The 21,366-nt window shown below is 38.4% G+C and overlaps 1 protein-coding gene across 2 annotated transcripts in view; it reads right to left on the bottom strand.

Annotated features, from left to right (window-relative positions):
- Positions 1–123: 123 nt before the first annotated feature.
- LOC127876511 (nuclear pore complex protein Nup98-Nup96-like) overlaps positions 124–21,366 on the bottom strand; it is a 94,123-nt gene continuing 72,880 nt past the window's right edge. For both annotated transcript variants that reach the window (XM_052421810.1, XM_052421811.1), the window contains exons 29-38: positions 20,921–21,100; positions 18,896–19,032; positions 17,167–17,436; positions 15,972–16,127; positions 14,161–14,290; positions 11,004–11,127; positions 9,005–9,138; positions 4,232–4,332; positions 2,506–2,604; positions 124–1,231 (exon numbers count right to left, since the gene is read on the bottom strand). In XM_052421810.1, coding sequence (XP_052277770.1) covers positions 1,126–1,231; positions 2,506–2,604; positions 4,232–4,332; positions 9,005–9,138; positions 11,004–11,127; positions 14,161–14,290; positions 15,972–16,127; positions 17,167–17,436; positions 18,896–19,032; positions 20,921–21,100 — 1,437 coding nt within the window. In that variant the 3' untranslated portion in view covers positions 124–1,125. The remainder of the gene's footprint in view (positions 1,232–2,505; positions 2,605–4,231; positions 4,333–9,004; positions 9,139–11,003; positions 11,128–14,160; positions 14,291–15,971; positions 16,128–17,166; positions 17,437–18,895; positions 19,033–20,920; positions 21,101–21,366) is intronic.

Here is a 21,366-nt window from a genome sequence, read left to right as displayed (position 1 = left end):
GTGAAGCTTATTAAGACAGAACCATCAGAGAAAATTTTAAGTAAACCCATAAATGTTGAATCATTAGTGTTTTTTTTTAATGAACACCCATTAGCAATAATTAATCTGGAATTACACACAATACAACATTCAAAGTTTTATTGAATCTTTTTTGCGAAAAAATTGAACAATTTCTAACACAACCACATAGAATAAGATAGCATTAAACCTTTTCACATGTGGAAATTGATGATTTAACATTTATCCTGTTGAGAAAATATAAGGCTATTTGACCTATAATGCATTTTAATTTAACACATTACAAAACAAAAGCTTTTTACCGTAATGCGCCATTTTAATCAAAGAAAATAATGTTATGTAATATTGGTTGTTTGAAAAAATACAAACTGCATGAAAAGTAGCCATTACATTTCATTACGATTTGAAATGATAATAAACAAGAAACATGCTGTACACCCTACCAACATCAGATGAGTTAAAGTATGCTTCATACCACAAACAATGAAGAAAAATAACATGCTTACAAAAAGATGCACTGGGCTTAATGCATGTTTTCCAATTATCATCCCATACAACACAGGCTAATACCGGAAAAGACTTTTCCCTTAGTGGAATTTTTCTTTTACAAAAAGTATCTTCAAGCCTGTGCGAACTGCACAGGTTAATCTTCACAGGACAATACTTTACACACATGCATTTAGCCTGGTTTTCATAGACTGTCCCTTTTCTACAATAAAATACACAGTGTATTATTCATTTGTACACATGTGGTTCAGAAATGTACATATAAGTGAAGACGGACAATTTCTTCAAGTAATGCTACTTGGTTAAATTTTCTGTTTAATCAAGGCAAAGCAAAAATTGGAATCATGTCTGCATCATGTCTGAAGCCGATACGTTCCATCTTTAATAAACCAAGCACAAATTTCAAGAACTTAATGACCAAGAAATGTGTTTTAGTTTCCATTTAGGGGCCTAGGGGATATGGACCCAGTGTTTTTTTTTCCATATGAAAAGGTGCACATAGTATTAAGTCCACCTCCACACTGATGTAGCCACACACATGCTGCGCTCATTTCAGGGCACATCCGCACTGCTACACGACCACACATAAGAAGCAGCTTCTCAGGCCACTGTCTGCTCCCTCATGGCCAGACGGGTGAGTGACTGCAGCTCTTGCAGCATGTAGTCCTCAGGCATGGGCAGATTGCTAATGTAGGGGGCCAGTGTCCTGCAACAGATGGGAACCGTGAAAGCACCTGTCCATGACAACTGTATATATATTATGCGCAACATGCATAATGGGCATCCGATTTTTAAATGCCAAATTGAAGGAAAACAGTTTACGTATAAAGAAAACTGTCAAATTGGCCTCCTGTTTGCACAAATGATTGTGTTGAAATAAAACGCCAACCAACATTGTTAAAATTGCAATTTGGGGGTATAAAACTGAGCGTTATCCATGGTAAAGAACTGAGCCAGAAAATGAAAAATAGACCTTAAAAGCACTGTTTTTTTTATCTCTTCTTATTGACATAAGTATCAGGTACTAATATTAAACTTTTTTTTTGCAGGCTTAATATTTCAAGTCTTTTCTTATGGTATTATTTTGTTGAGATACAAGTTAATATAAGATATTTGTTTGTTTCAGTAGCGGATCATTTTGATTTCACCAGTGATCAATTAACTATTTTCACAAGTGGCCCATGATAAGGAGTGGATTAAAATCGATAATCTAGTGAACACACATTTTCATTTTATTTAATACTTTTCCACTGTTTGTTTATATTTTCAATGGTTTAAATTGAAATTTTCAACATAATTGTGGGATAATTATGTTGCAATGTCATTTCACAGTGAACATTATCTATTATTGCAATGTAATTTTTAATGTTTGAAATAATGCCTGCTCTCCCCTTTCCTGATAAGCAAAGTGGAAATGGTTGTATGCAAACAGCATAAAACCAGAACAGCCTGCGAGCAATTTGTAGGATCTTTGCTGTTTGCTACTCACCATTATCACAATGTTGGAAATAACACCTTTATAGCTTGAATGTAATAAGAAAGGTCTTTTATTCAATTTGATTCGCTAAGTGACTACAAACACGCCAAAATGCATATCTTGGCAGGAAAGTGTTGTAAGGAATGAAGAACAACACTAAGATTTCAAGATGTGTCAACACTTTGATATCAAGATGTGTAAATGCTATAATTTCAAGATTTATAAACACAAGATTTCAAGATGTATAAACACTATAATTTCAAGATGTATAAACACAAGATTTCAAGATGTGTAAACACTATAGTTTCCAGATGTGTAAATACAAAATATCAAGATGTGTAAACACTATAATTTCAAGAAACACAATATTTCAAGATGTATAAACACAAGATTCCAGATGTGTAAACACTATAGTTTCCAGATGTGTAAATACAAGATATCAAGATGTGCAAACAATACGATTTCAAGATGTGTTAACACTATGATTTCAAGACATGTCCCACCTGATGGAGGGAAGGGGCTGGCCCTGGGCTTCTGCCTGCAACGTCAGCAACAACCGCAGGAAGTTGGCCGCCCTCTTGGCCATCTCCGACTGGCACAGTCTACACATGGAAAACACACAAAATAATGATTGACACAGTCTAAACATGGAAAACACACAAAGTAATTTTCAACTAAATCTCCCCTTCTCAGACTTAGTGAGTCTTAAAAAGGAAAACACACAAAATAATGATTGACACAGTCTGAACATGGAGAACATACAAAATAATGTTCAACTAAATCTCCCCTTCTCAGACTTACAGAGTCTAACAAGAGCACCGCCTTGCGGGTGCAAACCGCTCATCTATTTTTCTTTTTAAAGGTGAAGGGACCTATCTCAATACTTCAATCAAACAAGATGGAGAGGTGGGGTGGAGAGGGGTGTATAGTGTGGGGTGTGGTCATTCATTACATTATCTTTCAAAAATAAGAAAAAAATGCAAAAAAATGAATTTTCTTTGGGGGGGGGGGGGGGGGGGGGGGATTCTGGGGTGGGTGTTAGTTGGACGGTCTTCCAAAAATAAAATAATCTCTCTCTCTCGTCTCTCTCTCAGAGAGATCTCTCTCTAGATCTCTCTCTAGAGAGATCTCTCTCTCTCTCTCCTCTCTCTCTCTCTCTCTCTCTCTCTCTCTCTCTCTCTCTCCTCTCTCTCTCTCTCTCTCTCTCTCTCTCTCTCTCTCTCTCTCTCTCTCTCTCTCTCTCTACATATATATATATAGGGGCATGGGGGATGGTTTGGTTGGAGTCTATTGTAGTATGTCAGGTAAGAGTTGTTTTGTCACAGTTTCAATCAAATCTGATCTTAAATAAAGAAGTCATGGCAATTTTAGCAAAATTTAATTATTTGACCTTGATTTGGAATTGTATAGGATAACAGGGCTTTGTACAGGAGAACAGAGAATTTTATAGAATAACAGGGCTTTGTATAGAACATGTACTTGTATAGGATAATGGGGCTTTGTATAGAAGAACAGGGAATTGTGTAGGATAACAGGGCTTTGCATAGGAGAACATAGAATTATATAGGATAACAGGGAATTGTATAGGAGAACAGTTTGTATGGTTACTGTGCAAGAAAGTTTAAACACTACATTAAAGAATGTAAAGTCTCCAGGAGAACAAATTGCATCAAGACTTTTAAAAAAGACCTCAAACATAGAGATGCACGAAAATTCATACTCGTCTTACTAAATATTTTACAAAGTCCACAATACTGTCCTCAAAGACTTGAAGTAAATTTACACTAAATTCAGACTGGCTGGCCCAGTTGGAGGAGGACTTCAAATCCAGACTTCATGAGTTCACTACCTTACCCAGCAACATTACGGGTGTAAAGATCGGTCATGAAATAATTTCTACGGCCATTCTGTTCTTTTCATGGAATAAAGCACGGTAGTTACCAGTTACGAGCGTAAGTACAATGTAAGTGCACTTCATTGCGAATGCATACCCATAAAGTGTGTATAGCCCAGGAAGTGGGAGCAGTCAATAGAGTGTGAGATGCTCAGAAAGTGTGAGATGCTCAGAAAGTGTGAGAAACCAAGGGAGAGTAAAAAGGTCAGAGTGTGAGTAACCAGAGTTTATGTGCGAGTAGCACAAGAAATGGTGTAAATAGTGAAAGCAATTACATGAATTTATTACTGTTTATTACACTTAAAAAAATCCAAACAAAGCAAGAAAGCATGTACCTGTCCTTGGATGTCCTGCAGTGCAGACTGCCCACCTTTGTACACAGGGACTTCACTTCTGGCAGCAGCATGTCCAGGTCATACTGGCTGGGTTCTCCTGACTTAACAATAAGAGAAAACTGGGCTTTATGCATGTGCATAAAGTGTTGTCCCAAATTAGCCTGCGCAGTCAGAACAGGTTTACTTGGGAAACACTTTCCGCTTTTATTGATTTTTCGTTTATAGGAAGTCTCCTAAACAAATATAAAGTTTAGGTGGAAAGTGTTGTCCCTAATAAGCCTGTGACTGCACAGGCTAATCTGGGACAACAATAAATTTTCACCCCGATGATTTTCCTGATGAATTATCAATATGACTTATCAAGTTAAATTCATCCCTCTTGCAGGTAAACTGGAAACTCTCTAAGCTGGATACTCTTGAAAAGGGAATACCAACATAATGTCCAGTGCTTATTATTTCCCTTTATGAAGGTTTATAAAATATCTCCTCCAAACAAGAATCCCCTTTATTCCGCATACCCGTCATCATTAGGATTAAAAATGGGTCAGGTTCAGTGTAATTATAACCCACTAATCTGTTGTGCTGTGCACATCAGATTTTATGTTAAAGATGCTCACAATTAATAAACGTGGTAGAACATTTTTCTGACTGTACACAACGTTAAACAATTTAGAGTAAATTTAATGCTCGTGATGAATACCTATCAATAGAAGTGCTAATACTCATCATATTTACAAACATACTTTTTTTAAGTGGTGTAATATTATGGTTTATTACATCTTTATCAGGGAAATGATGTTATGACATATTGTTGATTTAAATTGCTTTTTTAGGGTGGTATATTAGTAAATTGGGAGTAAACTATTAACTTTTTAAATTTACATGTCAGCTAATATATTGGGAAGGTTAAAAATGTCCAAACCGCATTACTCAAAAAGGTTGGCAATGATGTATTATTACTGCTAATGTAACAAGAGCACCGCCTTGCGGGTGCAGACCGCTCATCTATTTTCTTTTTAAAGGTGAAGGGACTCTCATTTTCAATCACAAAGGAGGGAGGAGTGGAGTGAAGAGGGGTGTATAGTGTGGGGTTGTGGACATTTATTACATTATCTTCCAAAAAAGCGAAAAAAAAAAAAAAAAAAAAAAATCGGGGGGGGGGGGGGGTATAGTGTGAGGGTGTGGTGATAATTTGTGAGATGATCTTAAAAAAAAAAAAAAAAAAAAAAAAAAAAATCAAAAAAAAAATTTGGGGGGGTGGGTGGGGGGGGTGGGGTGGGGGTATAGTGTGAGGGTGTGGTGGTCATTTGTGAGATGATCTTATAAAAAAAAAAAAAAAAAAAAAAAAAATTAGGGGGGGGGGGGGGGGAGGGGGGGAGGGGGGGGGAGGGCACGGGGGATGGTTTGGGTGAAGTCTATTGTGGTATGTCAGGTAAGAGTAGTTTCATCAAAGTATCAATCAAATCTAATCATAAATAAAGAAGTTATGGCAATTTTAGCAAAATTTAATAATTTGACCTTGAGAGTCAAGGTCATTCAAAGGTCAAAGTAAAATTCAAGTTGCCAGGTACAGTAACCTCATGATAGCATGTAAGTATTTGAAGTTTGAAAGCAATAGCCTTGATACTTCGAGTGGATCGAAACACAAAATTTAACCATATATTAAAAGTTACTAAGTCAAAAAAGGGCCATAATTCCGTAACAATGACAACCAGAGTTATGCAACTTGTCCTTTTACTGTACCCTTATGATAGTTTGTGAGTGTTCCAAGTATGAAAGCAATATCTATGATACTTTAGGGGTAAAGTGACCAAAACATAAATCTTAACCAAATTTTCAATTTTCTAAGTATAAAGGGCCCATAATTCCGTCCAAATGCCAGTCAGAGTTACATAACTTTGCCTGCACCGTCCCCTTATGATAGTTCATAAATCTTGCAAGTATGAAAGCAATAGCTTTGATACTGTAGGAATAAAGTGGACCTAAACACAAAACTTAATCAAATTTTCAATTTTCTAAGTATAAAAAGGGCACATAATTCTGTCAAAATGCCAGTCAGAGTTACATTACTTTGCCTGCACAGTCCCCTTATGATAGTTAGTAAGTGTTGCAAGTATGAAAGCAATAGCTTTGATGCTTAAGGAATAAAATGGACCTAAACACAAAACTTAACCAAAATTGTCAATTTTCTAAGTATAAAAAGGGCACATAATTCTGTCAAAATGCATGCCAGAGTTATCTAACTTTGCCTGCCCAGTCCCCTCATGATAGTAAGTAAGTGTACCAAGTTTGAATGCAATAGCATTGATACTTACTGAGAAAAGTGGAACTAAACGCAAAACTTAACCAAAATTTGCAATTTTTTAAGTATAAAAAGGGCACATAATTCTGTCAAAATGCACGCCAGAGTTATCTAACTTTGCCTGCCTAGTCCCCTCATGATAGTAAGTAAGTGTACCAAGTTTGAATGCAATAGCATTGATACTTTCTGAGAAAAGTGGACCTAAACGCAAAACTTAACCGGACGCCGACGCCAACGCCAACGCCAACGCCAACGCCAACGCCAACGCCGACGCCAAGGTGATGACAATAGCTCATAATTTTTTTTCAAAAAATAGATGAGCTAATAAAATAACATTCCTATTCACAGATAAAATAACAAGTTTTATTGTTTTAGCGTTGTGTTTTGCAATTTGATGGTTGACAATCACTGATAAACTAAGACATATTTAATTGTGTGTTTATCAAAATAGACTGTGTAATTAACCTTCAATATTCAATTTCCACTCGAAGCCAAAAGTCCCTCTAAACCAGAACTGCATGATCAGGGAGTGTCAGGTTTAGACAGATTAATCTGTAGTTTTTTAAAGGAGACTTTATCTTTTTGACTTATTAAAACAAATTTTCTTAAAATAAAATTCATTTTAATTATTAAATACTTACCTGCTATCACTAGCTATACCTTTCTAGGTGGGTAAGCTTCTCCAGAAATATTTAAGTGCCGGTATTCGGCCAATTCTCCTACTGAAACAGATTCAGGTTAAACAAAGTACAATGTTACCTAACCGGAAATCAAGAACCGTAACTCATCTTACTTTTCATACAATTAAAACAATGAGCGGGGTTGGGAGGTGGGACTTACCGATAGCAGGTAAGTCAGAGCAAGACTGTTTATGTGAAGCATGATGACGAGCTTATTTCTGCGATGCCGAGAAACAGATCGGCTGCGATGGGAACGACGTCTCGTAGAGTAACATGTCCTAGAGTCTCGAGATGATCGGTATCGATAGTATTGACGCCGTGAATGAGGGCTACGATAAAGGAGATTGTGTACGACGTCTACCTCTATAGTCTGTACTATTTGACGACCCAGATGCATTTGAAGAAGAAGAAGAGTAGGAATAATCTGATGATGATGATCGATGTCGCTTCTTGATCGATGACCGGTGACCTGTAGTACTGACCAGTGAGCGGCAGTATTGACCAGTGACCAGAGCGGTCACTGTTGATAGATGGCCGGTGACCGGACCGGTCCCCGGCGACAGATCCCTGGTGACCGGACCGTTTCCCGATGACTTACCGGTCATGATATGACCAGTGTTGTAACCAGGCAATGACCGTACGGCGGTCAACCTATCGAGGATGATTATCTTTGTTTTGATTCCTCAGATGGATCTGTAACTTTGTTATGTCAGCCAAGATTCCTTGCTAAATATCAACTCCCCTCTATGGCTTCTAAACCTTCAAAGTTCCAAGTCTTTCTAATACTTGTGGACATGAAGATGATGATAATTTTTTTTGCCCAGTCAGGGCGTTAAAATTCTATCTTAAAAGAGTAAAGTCTATTCGAGGTTCTCATAAGAGACTTTTCATTCCGTTAAAAGGGGGGGATGTGTCTGCGGCTTCTATTTCTCGTTGGGTAGCCTCGACTATTAAGAAGGTGTGTTCATCTCTATCATCTAGGGAATTATCCCTTTTTAAAATCAGACCGCATGAATTAAGAGCTTTTTCGGCTTTGTGGACGAATATTAATAATGTTGCACTTTCTGAAGTGCTTCAAGCTGCTTTCTGGAGGAATCCGACCACCTTTTCTTCATTCTATCTTCGTTCTCTTGAGTGTCAACAGGACAATTTATATATGTTGGGTCCTCTTGTGGTTGCTCAAACGGTAGTTTCTTCCATGGGGTAAATGTACTGGTCCTATTCAGAAACGAAGTACAATTCTGTACTAACAAAGATTGTATGAGGACACATTTCTACTATCTCTGGCTGAAAACCTGATTATGGGTTTTTGTTGTGATGGGAAAATATAACGAGAACCTCCCGCCACAGCTACAAAATCAGCTAGGGATAGCAGGTATGTATTTATGACATTAAAACAAATTTTCTTAAAATAAAATTCATTTTAATTATTAAATACTTACCTGCTATCGGTAAGTCTCACCTCCCAACCCCGCTCATTGTTTTAATTGTATGAAAAGTAAGATGAGTTACGGTTCTTGATTTCCGGTAAGGTTACATTGTACTATGTTTAACCTGAATCTGTTTCAGTAGAAGTGGTGGCCAAATTCCAGCACTTGAAGCTAACCCACCTAGAAAGGTATAGCTTGGGATAGCAGGTATGAATTTATGACATTAAAACAACATTATAACCCAACCCATTCTAAGTGGTACATAAAAAAGAAAACAACTATTTATAACCAGCCCCTCCCCCCATCTCTCCCCACAACATCTGATTGCATCTTGTCCCATTCTGCCCTCACATGTGCCTACCTCAGACAGCTGCTGCATGCTCTCACAGATGTTGATGTACTCCATGAACACCTTTCCCCCAACATGCCAGTCCAAGATGGCGGCACTGTGGACGGACAACTCCGTCAGGAACCGTAGCAGACCACCATGGTTCTCTGTCCAAGCAATAATCAGCATTTCAATAAAACAATGATTATGAATAAAAGAAAGGTTACATTAATGCAATAAGAATTTGACAGACAATTAAGTACATGCCATAGTTACCGTAATTACTCTATGTTTTCGGACACTCTAAGTTTTCGGACACCCCTTTTTTTAGCAAAAATAATTATTTTCGTAACTCTTAATTTTCAGACACACGAGTTTTCGTCCATAATTAATGTCTCTAAGTTTTCGGACAGTATATTTTACAGCGCTATTTTATCAAATTTCGGTCCTGTTTTCGATATCTAATGACGATTCGATCATGGGGTTTTACTACCAGATTAACATCATAAAATACTTCAGGTGCATGCCTGAGGGCAACGGACCATTACATTTGCGTTATTGGGTAAATAACCTTGTAAACCGGTGTTAAACAATAGTTTCGCCCAATAGCATAAGCGTTATGACAATTACCAGGGGTATTGCCAATTAACAGTTCAATTATCTACCGCAATGGTACTACCCCTTCTCAGTAAAATAACTTTGGCAAATACTAAACGCTTCAAAGTGTGATGCACCCAATTGCATGTTTTACGAACAATGGAAGGTGTTAGACTACAACTATCGGAAATGAACAAACAAAGAATTCATAGTTTGCTTTTTTATTGCGTTTTAATTACAGGTTCATACCAGCCAGTATCGGTACATCACATGCTCATCTTTGAACTCGTTGGTCAAAGTAAAACCTTGTAGTAATTTTCTGTCAAATAAATTAAGCATTTAAAATTATTTAAAATGCAGTGCAAACAAATATAACTGTAATTTATACTATACGGCATGGTATTTTACAAGCGCGTGCCATTACCGGTAGTCGTTGATACAATTGACGCTATTTTTGGACACTTCAATTTTCGGCTCTAAGTTTTCAAACACCTGTATTTTGTGAATATTTTTTGTATCTAAGTTTTCGGACAGGAATTTTTTTAATTATTTTTAAGTGTGCGAAAACATAGAGTAATTACAGTATATGATAAACAGCAGCTGTTCTAAATTGGTTCCACATTCCATCTTTTTTAGGTATTCAGGGCACTTTGGGGTTGAATTTTGTATTGATGTTCTAACACTTTTTTTGAATATGTAGTCCAAATAATGTCATCGAAATGTACACTCTTAAGTCAATGTGCACTCAAGAATATTATATGACCTAGAAGTATATGAGATTGTTGAAAATAATAGCATAGTAATGCAAACCAACAATCACAATTTCCTTTGAAGTTTTACTTCTAAGCCCAATTATTAATTAACAAAAAATCAATAAATGTGATATTGTAAATAACCAACCTGCCATGAAATATCTCATCTGTGACAAAATGCAGTAGCATGATATTATTACTGCTGTATCAATGTGCTGCTTTCATCATATGAGCCTCTTTCTGGGAAAATTTAGATTAACCCTTTGCATGCTGGGAAATTTGTCGTCTTCTTAAATGTCCTCTGCTGAATTCTATAATTAGCATTTTCTTAGATTTTTTTTCTAAGACCACTATCAGGATAGCAAACAGTTTGGATCCTGATGAGACGCCACATTCTGTGGCGTTTCATCTGGATCCAAACTGTTTGCAACGGCCTTCAAAATCGGGTTCCAGCGCTCAAAGGGTTAATCCATGTTGATGTGTTGTCCCAGATAAGCACAGGCTAATCAGTGTACTTTCAGTATACACTGGCTTTTTGCTAAGAAGAGACTTTCAATGAAAAATACCTTAAAAAGCGGAAAGTGTCGTCTCTGATTAGCCTGTCCAATCTGGGATTACAATTTAAGCACCAGCATTAAACCCTGTTTTCCAAAAGCGGGACTCGTTTTAGACTGCAGACCTACCGTGAATGATGTCGTCTGCTGCAAGGTGTCGAAGCACGATCACATGACTCCGGTTCCACTGTCCGGCCCTCAGCAGGTGCCAGGCCTCGTCCCTCACACGACCCTCGTAACTGGCCCGTAGCGCCTGTCATATGGTGCACATGTTACATAAATGTAGCATTGGTCCAATATCAAGCTATGGTATGGTTATGAGCAATTTTCGAAACCTAGCAGCGTGACGAACAGACAGACAGACCATCACTATATGCTCTCCTTTGGGGGCATACATATTTAGTAGATTGCACAAGTCACGATTAACATTCATATGCAGAAATAGCTCTGATGTAATTTTTACAAACAAGAGGGCCATGGGCCCTAAGGCGCTCACCTGAGACCCAAAGGAACTAAACTATTCTGGGAAGGTGGAGTTCAAAATAACAAGGGCTGTTTGTAAAACATGCATGCCCCCCTATATGGGCTATAAGTTGTAGTAGCAGCCATTGTATGAATACGTTTTTTGTCACTGTGAATGGTGGTGGTGGTGGTGGTGGTGGTGATGGTGGTGGTGGCAGAAGAAATAGTAGTAGTAGTAGTAGTAGTAGTAGTAGTAGTAGTAGTAGTAGTAGTAGTAGTAGTAGTAGTAGTAATAGAGTAGTAGTAGTAGTAGGTGGTGGTGGTGGTAGCAGAAGAAATAGTAGTAGTAGTAGTAGTAGTAGTAGTAGTAGTAGTAGTAGTAGTAGTAGTAGTAGTAGTAGTAGTAGTAGTAGTAGTAGTAGTAGTAGTAGTAGTAGTAGTAGAGTAGCAGTAGTAGAAGTAGTAGTAGTAGTAGTAGAGTAGTAGTAGTAGTAGTAGTAGTAGTAGTAGTAGTAGTAGTAGTAGTAGTAGTAGTAGTAGTAGTAGTAGTAGTAGTAGTAGTAGTAGTAGTAGTAGTAGTAGTAGCAGTAGAAGTAGTAGTAGTAGCAGCAGCAGCAGCGGCAGCATCAGCAGCAGTAGTAGCAGCAGTAGTAGTAGTAGTAGTAGTAGTAGTAGTAGTAGTAGTAGTAGTAGTAGTAGTAGTAGTAGTAGTAGTATGCATTACAAAAATGCAGTTAGCCTTACATTTGGTAAAATTTAAATAAATTACAAGGGAGGCAAATCTGTAACAATAAATTTAAACTTATTGCATTTGTTTCCCCTGTAGTGTATTACCTCCCCTGTCCTGCTTATATTTATATTAATTAACAAAATTAAACATTAACACAATATTTAACATACAAAATATACAAAAATCTCATATTCTGATAATATTTTTACTGATTCACTGTATTTTACTAAAAGGATGATGTTTCATTGGACTGATAATTATAGATTTAGGATTACAGAACAGTTGCTTCAGTAATATTGTTCAGAGTGTGCCCTGTTGGCCGCGTATGCATTCTTAAATTATCATTCAAATGAAAGTTTTCACAAAATAGGCAAAAACGAATAAACATGCAAAGTTCAACGAGCTCCTGCGGCCATGTTTTTTGACGAATCAAATTTCTTTGAACAACTTTTTCAGGGGAGCCTTCAAAGGTCATTCCTGTGAAATTTTTTGAAAATCTGATGAGCGGTTTCTGACAAGAAGATTTTTTAAGGTTTTTTACCATATATGGTCATGGCGGCCATCTTGGTTATGCGATCAAATTTTTTTAAACAATTCTTTTGTCCCATGACCTAGGGATGCTCCACATGAAATTTAGTTGAAATTGGCTCAATGGTTTAGTAGAAGAAGATGTTTACAAATTGTTTACAGACGGACGGCCGGACGCCGGACGCTGAGTGATCACAATAGCTCACCCCGAGCTATCGCTCAGGTGAGCTAAAAACAAGAGGGCCACAGGCCCTGGTCTGCTCAACAAAGACCCAATGACAACTCATTGATCTGATCTGCTGAGGAACAATTAACATTCTTAAACAAGAGATGTGTTTGTCAGAAACACAATGCCCCCTACTGCGCCGCTTTGATTTATTAATTGTTTTTTATCATTTGGCAGGTACAGATAATTATCTCCATTTGAAGCTTATTACTTCCCTTGGATTTGTTTTTTTGACCTTGAAGGATGACATTGATGTGCAGCTCCATGAGATACACATGCATGCCAAATATCAAGTTGCTATCTGAAGGGCCATAGAAGTTATGAGCATTTTTCAAAACCTAAACGCAGAAAGCTAAACGCAAAGTGTGATGGAAAGACAGACAGACGGACGGTCCGATCAATATATGCCCTCCTTTGGGGGCATAAAAATGAAATTTTTATTTTCGTATAGGTAATGATGAAACCCAAAGACATCATACTTTCATGTCCTTGACCATTTCTGCTTTCTCATATAAATGAGTTTGTACCAAGATAACTTTTTTATATGAAACCCATAATCATCTCTGATACTCTTTCCCCTTTTCACCTTGGCACTGTGTATCCACTCTGGTGGCACATGCAGCCATATCCATAGCAACACTCACCTTGGCACTGTGTATCCACTCTGGTGGCACATGCAGCCATATCCATAGCAACACTCACCTTGGCACTGTGTATCCACTCTGGTGGCACATGCAGCCATATCCATAGCAACACTCACCTTGGCACTGTGTATCCACTCTGGTGGCACATGCAGCCATATCCATAGCAACACTCACCTTGGCGCTGTGTATCCACTCTGGTGGCACATGCAGCCATATCCATAGCAACACTCACCTTGGCACTGTGTATCCACTCTGGTAGCACATGCAGCCATATCCATAGCAACACTCACCTTGGCGCTGTTTATCTACTCTGTTGGCACATGCAGCCATTCCCATAGCAACACTCACATTGGCACTGTTTATCCACTCTGGTGGCACATGCAGCCATTCCCATAGCAACACTCACATTGGCACTGTGTATCCACTCTGGTGGCACATGCAGATATTCCCGCAATAACACTCACCTTGGCACTGTGTATCCACTCTGGTGGCACATGCTGCCATATCCATAGCAACACTCACCTTGGCCCTGTGTATCCACTCTGGTGGCACATGCAGATATTCCCTTAATAACTCTCACCTTGGTGCTGTGTATCCACTCTGGTGGCACATGCAGATATTCCCGTAGCAACACTCACATTGGCTCTGTGTATCCACTCTGATGGCACATGCTGCCATATCCATAGCAACACTCACCTTGGCGCTGTGAATCCACTCTGGTGGCACATGCAGCCGTTCCCGTAGCAATGCCTCCTTCTCCTCGTACGCCCCTTCCCCCTCCAGCTGTACATGGCGACTGAGAATGCCACGTACTGCACTCTCACGGCTGCAACAATGAAGACAGACAATTCTACATAAGTTATGACCCATCTTTGATAAAATATTCTTTGTACATATTAAGCTCTTTGTAAATATTAAGCCTAAAGAGAAAATTGTAAAACAGTTATAACCTTAGGATAAAAATATTCTTGAAAATATCAAGTTTAAAATATAGATTGTAAGATACACCGAGTAGTGTGCTAAAAAGCAAGCACAACAGATTTCCAATTGACTTAACCATCCATACAATTGATCATTATAGTCCTTCCCCTGCTCTTGAAATAATTGATAGCCTTAAACAGAAATATGTGGCCAAAATGTTCAGTCTAAGAATTTATTTTTAATAAACATAAGATACATACTGTATCTTTTCAATCCAATCACTAAGCCATATACTGTAAGTGAACCAGCCTTTTTTTGCAATTGGGAAAAAGTTCTGGTACCATACCAATTAGGAACAAGAGGCCCATGAGGGCCTGAATCGCTCTACTGACTGGAATCAATAGGGCTCAAGCCCTTGATAGTATGAACAATCTGAGTAAGTTTTAAATAAACAGACCCAAAATGGGAAATTTATCGCATAAACAAGAAGAAACCCAATATGCTTCTTGACATAAAAGTATTATATTTGACACTCAAAAAAGCATTTTTTCAGGATACAAAGGGCCATAACTCTGTTATTAACTGATGGCTTACAATGCCATTTGGCATGCATCATCCTATTATACATATATATATACTCATACCAAGTTTCAATGAAATCCGCCAAAGCACTTCCAAGATATGGCTCCGGACAGACGGACGGACAACGCCAAAACAATATCCCTCCGCCTATGGTGGGGGATAACAAACAAGAAATGTGTTTGTCGGAAACACTATGTCCCCTTCTGCGCCGCTTTGAATTTATTTTTTTGACCTTTGACCATGCGATACACATGCATGCCAAATATGAAGTTGCTATCTTCAATATTGCAAAAGTTATGGAAAAATGTTAAAGATTTTCATTTTTTTCTCAAATTCAAGGGGAGATAATTCTGGACTTTTAACTCCGATATTGCTCATTTTCAATAGGGTTTGACTCATCATTCCGATAAAGACACTGTGAAAGTTGGTTAATGATTGGATGAAAACTATGGACTTAATTGCGTAAACAAGCCATATTTTCTACAATTTTCACAAATTCAAGGGGAGATAATTCTGGACTTTTTACTCTGATGTAACCCATTTTCAATAGGGTTTGAGTCCTTATTAATATAAAGACACTGAACAAATTTGAAAAGAATCGGATGAAAACTGCGGACTTTATCGCGTAAACAAGAAAAAGTCTAACGCACGCACGGACGGACGACGGAAACCTCGCCACGACATAAGCTCTTCAGGGTTTTGGCCAGTAGAGCTAAAAATTAGTGCGAGAAAAAACTGAAATAGGGAAAATTTGCGGTGTGAAATCTTCAGATTGACAATTCTTGGTCTTTTTAATTTCTTGGCATAAATTGCACACACTTAATCAAATACTCAATTACATGCATTTTGGCTTGAAATATTCAATTTTTCAGATGTCAATTGGGAATTTTGTTGTTTTTACTCAATTGAGAAAGTACCTTTTACGGATACTTTATACAGAAGAAAAAAATGGCTGTGAACTCATCTGCTACAATTCACCCAACAGTGCATGGCACACTACCTACCTGACAGTGTTCTCCAAGTGCAGGGCTATGAAGACGGCCCACTCCCAGAGACCCAGGGACTCCAAGTGGGCCACAAAGTTCATGTCTAGGCTGGCTGCATGGTACGGGGATAGGTGTCGGTACGACAAGCTGCGTAACACCTGACCTAGGTGCCAGCTGAAATGTCAACAGAACTACAATACAAAACAGATATTTTCCTGGTTTATCTACCTGTCTGTTAAACAGACCCATTCCCAAAGCGAAATAAAAAACAAAGTTCCCAAGTTGAAAGAAAACTTCCCTTTAATTTATTTCAACTTAGTTTTCCCAAATCAGTGGACTTTTTGCGCAAAAAATTCCCAATAGTAAAACTGCATTTTCCCCAAAATTGCCGGGTTGAGGCCTGCAACATACCAATTCCAATTCACCTTCACCATGACAACAGAAAAGAATATATGAAATTTGAACATCAGTTTAAGTTTGAAGTGTGCAGTGCGTTTTTAATGGGTGAACTTGGATTCTCTTTTTTTATTGTCATTACAAAGACTTGGCTATTGTAATTTGGCTAAAGAGGTATAGTGCCTGATACAGGAGTTTACCCATTTTACACACAACACCAGAGATTTAACACCCAGAATAAAGCAGCCATTTAATGCATAATGTAGTAGTTGATACTCAGGTAAAAAAAATAATTGAGCTTTAACTGTAAAAATGCCAGCTTGGTTAAGAATGACTTTCTTCTTGAGTGTTAACAATTTTCCAAGGTTATAACTCTTTATGTAATATAGGGACATATTTAAATTGGTAATTTAACAATGGAACCAAAATTCACAATCCTAAATTCACATATTTCATTCTATCAAATTAAATCACTAAACAAATTAAATGTATATAGCAAAATCAGACAGGTCTGGCAACCTTTGTTGTATTTTGTTTTATTGCGATTAATTGTTGATTTTTTCCACTATATATTTTGCACTCTTGAAAGAGAGTTATCCATTCATTCCTTTGAAGTTTCGTAAAAATCTGCTCAGTGTGTAAGGAAATATTATTTGACTGAAAAGTTTACCAACAAATTACTTACGGAGATCACATAACAAGAATACATGTAATACCAAATACAATCGTAACATAGCGTTCATGTACCAATCACATGTGTCTAACCCTATAAAATATAGATAACTGGAAAAAACAAACACTCTGGTGTCTGTGTTACCTCAATCTGTAGTCAAGCTGGCTGGGTGTAGAGGTGGTGGGATTGAGAACACTCTCCAGCTGTCGACACTTCTGGCAGTAGAGGGCCAGCAGGTGGTAGCAGGTGTCCTGTATCCGCCCCTCCTCCTCCCCCAGTGCCCCACCCCCCTCACGCTCCAGGTAGGGGGGCAGGGGAGGGCTGCAGTAGGCTGGGTATTCCCTGCTGCCCTCAAAGGAGCGGTCGTAGATCTCTACCGCCTCCTGGATGGGGGCATCTGCTTGGCAGCAGAACCTGGCAGTATTTTAATGTTTTGTAAGGAATGGAAACATTTGACATTGTACTACTGATATCTGTGTATCAGCCTTGTCCTGTAAAAATGGGGCTTAATGCTTGTGTGTCATTCCAGATTAGCCAGTGCTGTCCACACATGCAAATCAGGGACAATACTTTCCTCCTAAGTAGTATTTTGCTAAGAAGAGAATTCTTTTAACGAAAAATACCATTAAAGTGTAATCCCAGATTAGCTTGTGCTGTCCACACATGCAAATCCGGGACAACACTTTCCGCCTTATTGGTTTTTTGCTAAGAAGAAAATTCTTTAAACAAAACATACCATTAAAGTGTAAAGTGTAATCCCAGATTAGCCTGTGCAGTTTGCACTGAACTTTTGCTAAGAAGACATGGACATAAAACAAACAAGAGCTGTGTTTGTGTAACACAATGCCCCCAGTGACCTTGACCTTTTATCAGTGACCTCAAACCATGTTTGATTGTAGATCTCAATGAGATGCATGCACATGTGAAGTTTTGAAAACATAGACCCACGAGTTTTAATTTTACGTGCAAGGTCAAAGTTTTGGGACAGACTAACACATACAATGACAGACAGACAGACAGACAGACAGGCCGAAAACAATATACCCCCTAAATCATTTGATCAGGGGCATTAAAATACAATTAAAGTTGGAAGTGTTGTCTCTTAAAAGCCTGTGCACACAGCACAGGCTAATCTGGTAGGACACTTTAGGCACATGCATTACACCCTGTACTCCCCAAGGGAGTCTCTTATTATTTATCACACTACAACAATTGTGATCTATGTGATCAAAGAACCTATAATTTTGATATTATATTTTCAACTCATTAAAAGCATTGTTCTTAAAGATTAAAGACATTTGCTTTTTTTGCCATTTCCACCAATATATTAAACTGTGTTCCGCCTATTGTGACTCACCACAATTACAGTGCAAACATGTACCGGTACCTAGTTCTACCCAAATATTTGACCCTAATCTTGAGTTTGTGACTCACCATAAGTGCATGGCATCGACCATGTTCAGGCTTACCCATCTCAACATAAGTGCAGGGCAATCAGTTATCATGCTGTTGACCATGTTCCACCAATACACCTGAACATTTTCCAAACAAATGTTACCATCTTCTCGCAATTCACATAAGCCTTTTTCTGATAAAACTTCTCAATACATGTGCAAAAAGTTTACTCTAAGATTACAGTTTGCAGTCTGCACAGGGTAATTATGGATTACACCTTGTATTTGTATGGATTTTTTTGTTCAAAGGAAGTCTGGACTAAATGAAAATCCAATTAAGGCAGAAAGTCATCCCTGATTAGCCTGTGTGGGCAGGACAGGGTAATCTGGAACAACACTTTACGCACATGCATTTTGGCCAATTTTCATATTTGCCTTGAATCAGGTTATATGGTTATTTTCTGTCAGTTCTAACTCACCACAGGTGCAGTGCAAGGGCCCTCTTCCAACCCATGTCCTCACACGTGTTCACAGTCATGTCACTGCACTGGAGCACCAGCTGGCCGGCCAACAGGCTGTAGATCTTGAGCCGAGTCTCGTTGAAGAAGTTGTTCACCTACAGGGCCATAGATGTTACCACATAGACGTCAGTCATGATTGGATTAGAAACTGTTAGGACATGGTTGCTGACACTCTTTCAATACTTTGTGTAATGAATATATGTTTTCTAATAAGATGCCCATCATATTTAGGGTGCCATTGGAAAGTGGAAGAAAAACTTGAGACCAAATACATATAAAAGAGACACTGGATAGTGAAAGAAATACCAGATATACATATATACTCAAGTAACAATGGCTAGTGAAACAAAAACTAGAGGCCATATACATTTTCAAGTGACATTGGCTAGTAAAAGAACAAGCAAATTCGTTGAATAATTGATATCCCCCACCAATTTCAAAATTGTGACATACTGACACAACGCCAACTCTATATATCCCTCTGCCTTTGGCAGGGGGGGAGTAATTAGTCTAAATGTACAAGAAATTAAGACTGGCTCTTGTGCATGGGCCCAACATGTGTGTGTCATTAGTATTTGGGACAATAACAAACTTAGTATGGTACAATCCTTAACAAATAAGGAATATTTAATCAAAATGTGTGATTTTGACCTTTGTGTGTGACTTTGACCATGACCCTAGCAACCTTCATCTTATATTTGACACTCAGCTAAGTAATGGAGAACAATTGTGGACAGTTATTACAGAATCCCTTGATGCATAGTAAAGGAATGACTAAATAATGAATAATTCATCAAATTTGTGACCTTTGACCTCAATGTGTGACCTTGACCTTAGCCCCTAGGATTATGGGTGTTGAATGTGAAGCACCCTCAGATGATTGAGAACAACTATGGCAAGTTTCATGGCTCTGGCTCATGTGTTAATGGAGATAAAGCTCTAAGCTTATATTAAAAAGCATTTATTCAAGATGAAAAGGGCCATAACTCCGTTATTAACAGATGGTGCACAATGCCATTTGGCTTGCATCATCCTCTTATCCATATATATACTTATACCGAGTTTCAATGAAATCTGCCAAAGCACTTCCAAGATATGGCTCCGGACACAAAAGTTCCGGACACAACGCCAAAACAATATCCCTCCCCTTATGGCGGGGGATAACAACTAAAGGCCCACCAAAGATTTACATGCTTATGACTGGTAAGAGAACAAATAGAGGTCAAGCATATAATAATCTGCTATTGGCTTGTGACAAACTTAATTTAATATCTGAAGCAAAACAAGAATTTTTGACATACAAATAGTGTCAAATTTGCACTTTACTGCAGTTCATAGTTAAGGAATTTTGTCAATGACAGAAAAACAATTACCCAAAACAAATTTATTAAGTTTGAATTAAGTACCTGTAGTGGAAACAATTATATGAAGTCATTGCACATTTGCCTGAAACCTGAACATTTAACAGAGGCATTTATTAGGGTGAGAAGTATTGCTCGGAAAAAAAAAGTCAAAATGAGCCAAGCTCTGGGAAAACAGGGCTTAATGCATGTGTGTAGTGTTGGCTCAGATTAGCCTGTGCATGTCATGCCCTTTAAACTCGAATGCAAATTTCTGCTTAAACCCTTTGCATGCTGGGAAATTTGTCGTCTGCTAAAATGTCGTCTGCTGAATTTCTAAAATTAGCATTTTCTTCGATTTTTTTCAAAGAGTACTATCAGAATAGCAAACAGTTTGGATCCTGATGAGACACCACATTCTGTGGCGTCTCATCTGGATCCAAACTGTTTGCAAAGGCCTTCAATATTCGGTTCCAGCACTGAAAGGGTTAATTAAATTTTTCCTTAAGGAAATTCACATCTTAAAGAAAAACAAGTCAAGCCGACAGCATAGGCTAATCTGGGACAACGCCTTTACACACATACATTAAGCCCCATTTTCCCACAATGCTGCACATATAGATGGTCCCTGAAGCCAACCTACCCCAAATTCAATGTACTCCTCAAGCTGCTTGGAGACCATCTGTCGTGGCATGTAGTTGCTGACAGCCTGAGCCAGCAGCAGGGCCAGGCGGTGGTCCCCAGCCTTCTGAGCCAGCTGACACGCCTCCGTGATCCGACCGCCCGTCAGGGAACTCAAGATGGCTGCCAGGTGACCGTTATCCTGTGAAGAGAAAAACTGAAAGTGAGCCTTGCTCTGGGAAAATGGGGTTTAATGCATGTGTGTGTCATCCCAAAAATTTTCTGCCCAAACTGGATTTTTGCTAAGAAAAGAAAAATATAATAGAAGCTGAAAGTCTCTTCCTGATTTGCCTGTGAGGACTTTGCATGCATTTAACCCTGTTTTCCCAGACATGGCTCAATTTCTTTTAACTTTGGAGGAAAGGAGGCCGAACTCTTCCAACTTCTGATGGGTAATATTCAAGAAAA

The sequence above is a fragment of the Dreissena polymorpha genome, chromosome 4 (assembly GCF_020536995.1).
Source record: "Dreissena polymorpha isolate Duluth1 chromosome 4, UMN_Dpol_1.0, whole genome shotgun sequence".
NCBI classification, from domain to species: Eukaryota; Metazoa; Mollusca; class Bivalvia; order Myida; family Dreissenidae; genus Dreissena; species Dreissena polymorpha.
Note: the sequence above shows the minus strand (reverse complement) of the source record. Positions and strands in the feature narration are given on the sequence as shown.